The following is a 7,691-nucleotide window of genomic DNA, read 5'->3' as shown; positions in this document are numbered from 1 at the left end:
TAGGGCAGCGAGGATCGTTCTTTTAAAGTAGGTTATGAGACGAGAGCCCGAATAAGGTGCTCTAGTTTTCGTGCCTCCTTCTTTCCTGATAGACAAAAGCGAAACTCGGAAAGGTAAAGAATGGAGCATGGGAGATTACGTTAAATGAATATAAATTTGTTAGAGCATTGTAAGTGAAGGTCATTCACTAAGTTTGCTGCGCCCTGTAATCACACGAAAAGTAGCTCATCAAGTAATAGTTTTTCTTTCGTAGCTGCTACAACGATTTCGCACATGAAAAGGACATGGTATTGAGTTGCATAAGGGGTATGCGAGCGCTGTATTTAGCAGAAAATGGTACTTACATAGCGTTCGATAATTCCATCTTCCGTTACGTCTCGAAGTAAGATTCTTTCGGCTAGAACGAAAGCTTTCCTTATGTTAAGCACGTATCCATCTGTGATGAACACGACCTTTTCAGAGCTGTCTTGCCGACTTTCGAACACTTGGGGATAGACTGTGAGGAAATCTTGGGCAATTCCTTGATTACCTATAACTAAACGAAAAAAAATGCAGTTAGAGTTATATAACTTTGGCACGATGCTATGTAAAGAACAGGAGGTGCACGGGAAGATTCGACTTGGTACAAAATACTCTTGTCTCGATTCGTCGGTGACAACTTTTAATTTCACTGTTATTAGATATGGTGTGCACAGATGTACGAACAGTATTTATGCTCGTGGTAAGGAGAAGGCAAATACGCAAGTACCATCTCGCGATGTCCTCTACAAAAAATCAAAGTTTTATCGAATCAGCGGAATTAGTAAAACTGCAATAGATGACCACGTGTACGTGTTGGTGAATTTCTTTTGCTTACGCCACAGGCGCATAAACAGGATGGCAATTGGTCAATGTATGAAATTCGCTAACTTGTGTAAGTTCGAAGTTAATGCTAACGGTGGAATTTAAGCCCGGTGATGTTAACACCTGCAAGCTAGTGGGAACTTTTATGTTATTATATACGATATTATGAACATCAGCTGCTATAAAAACTGCTTTGAATCATAATATAAACGAAGCATAGCGAAATGAATTATAAAATTATATTTGAGATAGATACCGCTGTTTCCGTTTCAAAAGACGGCGAAGCACTTACAAAGCTCATGTGTTAGCAACAAGCCACTAATAATACATTTGTCACTTAATAGCAGGATATATGTATAAGAAAGATGAATGCACTTCAGCTTGACGAATAAGAATAGAGTTCGCTTTTGTCAAACGAATGAATCGTGGCGAGCTCAGTAGAAAGTGAACGGCAGTATGGCCAAAAACATTAAATGTTTTAATTGGGCTTACGTGAATGGCAACAACAGGCAGTAAGCACGTAATGGCAGCGGAATTGATTGCTTGGAGTTAGCATTTCTGTACCAGAGCCGCCAGGTGATAACTCTATCGCCCATTTTACTGTATCCCGCAGCATGGCACAATTTCTCACAATGTTTGGCCGCTTAAATATGTGAGCTCCGACTTGCAGATAGTATCGGGAAGCATTTCTAGCACATGTGCATTTCTGTCAGCCCGTCGCATGTATTTGCGGGCATCCTGCCGACAGATGAAGTGCACCGAAACGCGTTTAAAAGATTTTTCAAGTGTCTTTGAGTGCAATTTTCCTCAACTGAAGTATCCCTGAGCGAGAGTTTCTCCGCAGATGACGAAGGTTCTGCGAGGCGTGGCTGCGTGCGCAGGGTGAACCCGGGATCTGCTGTAGGGGTGCTTTCAATCGTAAGGTGTCAATGGCAGTGAGAGGCAGTTGTTCGAGACCCCCATTTCCTTTGCCGCCTTTACTTGATCACTCCCCTTCCCCGCTCCTACACCTATCCTTTGCCGGTAGTACACGTTATGGTTAGGACGACAGACATGGATCACGTATTCCTCACCGAAAATATTACCGCTGATAAAAAGTTTAAAGCGAAAGTCTTTACATGCTCGTGGGTTTGCGCAGAAAGTATCCGTCTGCAGAGGGAGTCATACCGTGTCTGTCGAAGAAAAATGTAATTTATGAGCACAATAATGGTAGTGTTAGGTAGAGGGTTAAACATGTCTCTATTGGCAAAATGTCGCTTTTGTGCAGTAATTAGTCAATTGATTGCAGCCAAAACATTAATTCGACATCGAAATAGCCATGAAAGTTCATCTATTCTGCAGGCATCAAAACAGCCATGGACGTCAAAATTGTGAAAAATACGTCAAAATTGTTCAAAAGCCTTACAAACACGTTACAAAGCTTTAATGTCAGGATTCATCATTGCATTACAAGATCGAAAATAGTCAGTCAGGAGTAAAAAAGAAAACAGTAATAGAAGAGAAAAACAGTAAACCGTAAAATGAAGAAAAACTACCAAAAGAGAAAGAATAGGAAGAGTAAGAACAGCAAATGCATAAAAAAAAATGTACAGAGAATAAATGAAGCAAATCAGTGAAAAAGCGGCAAATGAGGGTAGAGAGCCGCAGGAAAGGCCTTACCGGCTTAACGAACTCAAGGGAGATCTCAGTGCCTCCAATAATTTTTATTCGTTGTATGTGTGCTAGCCTGCGCTGCTCACGATGAGATTATGAGATATAAACCTTGTGTCTAAGGTATAATGATAGCTTTGGATTCAACTTCTTCGTAAAAAAGATGCATATATAGAGGCACGGTACTTTATCTCAAATACAAATGAGGCCTATATATCAGACATGACAAACTCTTACTTGAATAGCCTATCGAGAATCCGTTACCCTTCAAGTACTTACCCACTGTCGTGGAGAGGAACTGTGCCAATACAATCGACACGATTATAGAACGTTCCATCACGCGCTCACAGAACAATAAACATCAATTTGGTCCACTTTCTCGTAGCAGCGTGCGCGGGACAATGTGCGGTGTGGTGCATTCAGCACCTCGATATTGTCTTTTCCATGCGTCTTGCCGATTGGAATTTCAGGACTTGCCTACCTTTTACCGTTTCTAATGCCTTTGTACTCTTTTAGCATGTTCAACTGACATTTGTTGCTTCTGTCTATCGCCGTGCAGGTAATCGTCAAAAGCCTTGAGCATACCTTTTTATTTCAATGAGGTGGAAACTGAAGTTATTTTAAAAGAAGTGTGCGCAGATGTCTATCATCAACCTTTTAGAGATATAAGTTAGTTTTTTTCGGCGGCATATGTTTATTTAACAATAACTCAAATGCCCTTTGAAATGAGAACACAGAGGGTGAGTTCCTGCGCTCTCAGTTTGTTTCGAAAATATTTTATAGGGTGATAAAGCGGAGTGAATAACGATGGTTTTGGGGAACTCATTCCAGTCCCAGGCAGGAGGAAACAGATCACTCTGCGGCGACGTTGGCCAGAGGTACGCTGCGCTGTAGGTTCATGAGGCTGGAGGTACGCTGGTGGGGTGACAGCAAACCCCTTAAGAGGAGTGTAGAATTTATGAAGAAGGTACTGTTCTGAGATTTTATAGAATTTTGGTTTGTAACGTGAGTATTACGCTTTAATTTCGTCTCATCTTCTTGGCAGGAATACACTACGAAGATTGAGAATTCTTTGCGCTTAAGAGGAACATATTACCACATAAACGAAGAGAAGACTACTAGTGAGAGGACACAATATTCTCTTGATGCGCAATATGCACATGATTCCCAGGTCGTGCAGTAAGTTCTACATCGAACAAGCAAGCAGATGTTTAATTGTTTTTGAAGGAACATCCTAAAAAGTCAGCAGTGTTGGTGATGACGGGTGTCTGGCTATGCATTTTGAGAACGTGTGACACTGAGCCTCCTTGCCGACTTGTTCTTGTGAGCTAACTTGTATATGCTAACACCGCGACCAACTTACAAGAAAGATTGTCAGCCTCAAAGTTTGTGCGTGCTGGAACTGGACGTGTCAGCGCGCTGTCGATAAATTCATCACAAATGGTGCTTGCTTTTTTGTCGCGAACATATGCTTCAGGAAAGGGTTCTGTGTTTCATATGGAGTCATTTCAGCGTTCATTTCAGTGGCCAAGGTGGTCCTTCTGCACAAGCGAGAAGCAACGACCGCTCGCCTCTGCATCCGTCGCACAGACTGGGTCTCCCTCTTTCATTGTGTCCTTCATGAGATCGCGCGAGCACCGCTTCTGGGGCATGGAAGGTTCGGTAACAGATATTTGAGAGCGCGCCGTGTCGCGACGACATGTTGGAGGTCAGGCTTCAAGTCATAAGAGAGCGGTGAACTCAAGTATCGTTAGCGTGCCACCGCGCGGAGCTGCGCTTGAATTTTAATCAGGCTCTAGTAGAAGCGTAGTTGTCTTTCTCTTTCCGCGCGCGCGCGCGTGTGTGTGTGTGTGTGTGTGTGTGTGTGTGTGTGTGTGTGTGTGTGTGTGTGTGTGTGTGTGTGTGTGTAAATGAATTTATGTATCATGCGTGTTACTGTTATATAAAGTGTAGCCCCTCTTCAAGTTCGCCGTCTTTGCTTTCTTTATTTGTGACCTACATGTCACCTGCCAAGTCGACGGGCATCTCGAAAAGTTGAGGTGCTGAAGAACACAACCAACCTGATTTTATTGGGGTTATACTGCGTTAAGATGCTTGTACTCCACGCGTGACGCCAAAATTGTCTAAAGAAAGCTAGTGGAGTACTTTGTCTTACATTGTAAGGGGCCCAGCGTAGAGCAGATTTTCCGTCGCACTCAGCTCAGTGGGGCGCAATTTAACTTAATAACCCAAGTTTATAAGAACGTGAAAGACAAGTGCTAATAACCATGAAAGCCATCGAGCTGCCAGGGTATCATGCGTACGGCATTTGCAGCAAAAATCCAGATACTTTTTTGCAGCAAAAATAAAACTGCAGTGCTAATGGCCATAATTGGGTATGACATAGAAATAAACCGTTAACATTGTTGAAGAGCACATATGCAGCACAAATGTTTACTAGGAGGCACTTACGACCGCTGAAGAGCGATAAGTCGAAAGCCTTTGGAGCTATTTCTGAAGTATTTGTTTAAAATACCTTTTTCTAAGACACAATTTATATACTCGTCTTACTATTGTCAAATAGGAAGACCACTTGTCACCCCAAAGTGCGGCGCCCAAAGGTAACACATACCCCATAAAAGTATCAATGTCCATCCGATGCCCCCACCAAGGCCCCTCGTCCTTCCAGTAGAAAGGAGAGGTTTTGAGACGAAGATCCTACCCGGACAGGGGTCGCGTTGCGCCATGAGAGCGGTCACGGTCACGGAGTTGCTGCTCTTTCGGTCGAGGAGCTCAGTTCGGGTAAATCGCACCGGTCGGGCGAGAGGCCCCCTCAGATGACATATGGCAGGACAGGGGCTTCTTCGGTGCCGGATTTGAGGTCAGCAGCTACATTCGGTGGCGATGGCGCGCGCTCGCTGCGCCGCCTGGTCTTCGGGTCTGTTGGCAGATGGCGTTCGGTGATGTGACTCCAGTCGATGCTAGAGTGAGGGGGGCGCGCATTGAGGCACTCTAGTCGACTGAGGCACTCTAGTGGCCGACAACGCGTCCTCCTCCGCCGTCGCCGTGCGCTCACTAGCTACCACGCCCCTCTTATATACTCTGCCAGTGAACAGTGGCGCCTCCTACGTTCCCACGAAGAGGGAAAGGAAAATGAAAGGAGAATTACCACCCAGTTCTCACGAGTCCGGCGTAGAGTAGTGGTTTGCGCGTTCGGCTGGGCTCAGAGGGATAGTGGTTTCGATCCCCGGTAGACAGATTTTGTAAGCGAAAGCATGTTTAGGCTCATCGTGAAAATCACGCGTCCGCATGATGTGTCCGCGAGATTTCACTGTATATGTTCGCGAGATTCTGAAAAATTCTATATGTTTCAGGTAGACGCCGCAATGGGTTCTGGCATCGACAATTTTCCTTGTCAGAACGTAACAATAGGTTGTGACGTCGACAAAATTTTCCCTTTCTTTCCAGTATGGTGGACACTTTCTACGCACAGAATGCATTATTTTTTTCTTGGCTGGAGATACACTTGATTGTGCTCGAGTTGTTATCCAGACTTAGACTTGCTGACGGACAGTTAGATAATAAAGCAGTCGTGCACACGGAAACAGCATCGTTTAAGGGTCCATCCAAGCACAGGAAGTTTAGAAAGAGCGACAATCTGAATATGGAGACATTCTTGTGAGCAAAAAATTTTGAGAAAAGTGATTCAGCTTCCTTTTGAAAGAAAATTTATTGAAAAGGTAACAAAAAGAGCAAACATAAAAAGAAAGCACTGAACGTTGAGATAGTAATACTGAATGACAAAAGTGAACAGAAAAAGCTGCAATTTCGAAAATGAAGCACGACCGAGATATGTAGATGTCATTGCATGCACCAATGATGTTCCTTGATCACTCGCAGATGTTGTTCTTGCAGACCTAGAAGAAAAGAACAATGAGCATCGCAGTTAGGCAAATAACCCTCTGATCGCCCATGGGTCCAGACAGACTTATTCAGAGCAGCACATCCCTTTTTATATAAAAACGTCATCTACTCTATGCCTGTGCTGTTTGGGAAGAGATATATTGGCCAGACAGGCAGGTGTAAAAACATTAGGCTCCAAGAGCGCAAAAATAATGTTTGTAGTATTGTATTTTCTGAGCACCTCGCCAAGCATTTTGTACACAGAATTAAATCGCTGCACATTTATAGGTAGATGACGGGATATGTTGTGAAAGGAAATAGAAGAGGCTTTCGAAATCCCCCCCCCCCCCCCCCCCCCCCGCAATCAAGGAATCTGTAAGCACACTTTACTTGTGTTTATGCGAAAAAGACCTAAAAGATTTTAGAGGTAGAGGAATTATATTTCCCACATGTTCCTTGCAGCGTTTTTAATATAAGCCTTGAGCCGCAATCACAGTCTGGTTTTCAACGACCATTTTTGCCCCTTTTACACGCCGTTTTCGCAAGGTACTCCTGTTTTTATCGGTTTATTTCAGTTTTTGTCCCGCCCTTTTACACAGTGCTTTTATTGCTTTTAGTCTTTTGATCGTTTATCATTTTACTTCTGATGTGACTGCACTGTTTTCGGTGATCTCGCAGCACCGATTTGGCTCTACGTCTTTATGAATGTTATAAATGCTGTGCTCCGAAATAAAATTTCAGTTGTTAGTCAGCTCCTGTGTCCATTCATTCTTCTGTGTGTTTGCGTGTTGTTCCCTGCGCTGTTCGTTAAGAATACCGTATGCGATGATATTTTTCTCACAGGTGTGACAGCGCGTGGTAAGGCGTGGACGGACGTTACCATTCATATCATATCAAGGCTCTGCGCATTCCATAGAAACGGTCTTTCACAACCGATAATTGTTCGAAATCATTACTTTCGGTTTGTCGTCCCCTTTTATAATAAACTAAACGTTTTTCTATTCCACATCTGTCTGTTACTTTCCTTCACGAAGCAACAACACAATTAATCTTTTCAATCATTCTGCCGCCGGGGCGGTGCAGTGGTAAGACGCCCGACTACTGTGCCGGAGTACCCGGGTTCGAACCCGACCATGTCGGCTGCGTTTCGATGGGGGCGAAACGAAGTGGCGTCCGTGTGCTGTGCGATGTCTGCGCACGTTAAAGATCCCCAGGTGGTCGAAATCGCTCCGTTGTCCTCCACTACGGCTCCTCTGCTCTCTTTCCACTTTCAGTCCCACCTTCCTCCCTTCCCTTACGGTGCGGTTCAGGTGTCC

The 7,691-nt window shown here is 44.1% G+C and overlaps 1 protein-coding gene and 1 long non-coding RNA gene across 2 annotated transcripts in view; one reads left to right on the top strand and one right to left on the bottom strand.

Annotated features, from left to right (window-relative positions):
- The first annotated feature begins 3,323 nt into the window (after nucleotides 1-3,323).
- Nucleotides 3,324-7,351, top strand: LOC146173379 (uncharacterized). Its single transcript, XR_014702178.1, has 3 exons — nucleotides 3,324-3,460; nucleotides 3,539-3,672; nucleotides 7,219-7,351. It is a non-coding gene; the product is annotated as an uncharacterized LOC146173379 (long non-coding RNA).
- The window catches only part of LOC146173378 (venom metalloproteinase Antarease-like), a 29,752-nt gene continuing 28,308 nt past the window's right edge, over nucleotides 6,248-7,691 (bottom strand). Inside the window, exon 14 of the mRNA XM_084584714.1 lies at nucleotides 6,248-6,389. Coding sequence (XP_084440840.1) covers nucleotides 6,363-6,389 — 27 coding nt within the window. The 3' untranslated portion in view covers nucleotides 6,248-6,362. The remainder of the gene's footprint in view (nucleotides 6,390-7,691) is intronic.

This window comes from Amblyomma maculatum, chromosome 11, assembly GCF_055883805.1.
Source record: "Amblyomma maculatum isolate TAMU_Amacu chromosome 11, ASM5588380v1, whole genome shotgun sequence".
Taxonomy (NCBI): Eukaryota; Metazoa; Arthropoda; class Arachnida; order Ixodida; family Ixodidae; genus Amblyomma; species Amblyomma maculatum.
The sequence above is the reverse complement of the archived record's forward strand: the minus strand, read 5'-3'. Positions and strand labels throughout refer to the sequence as shown.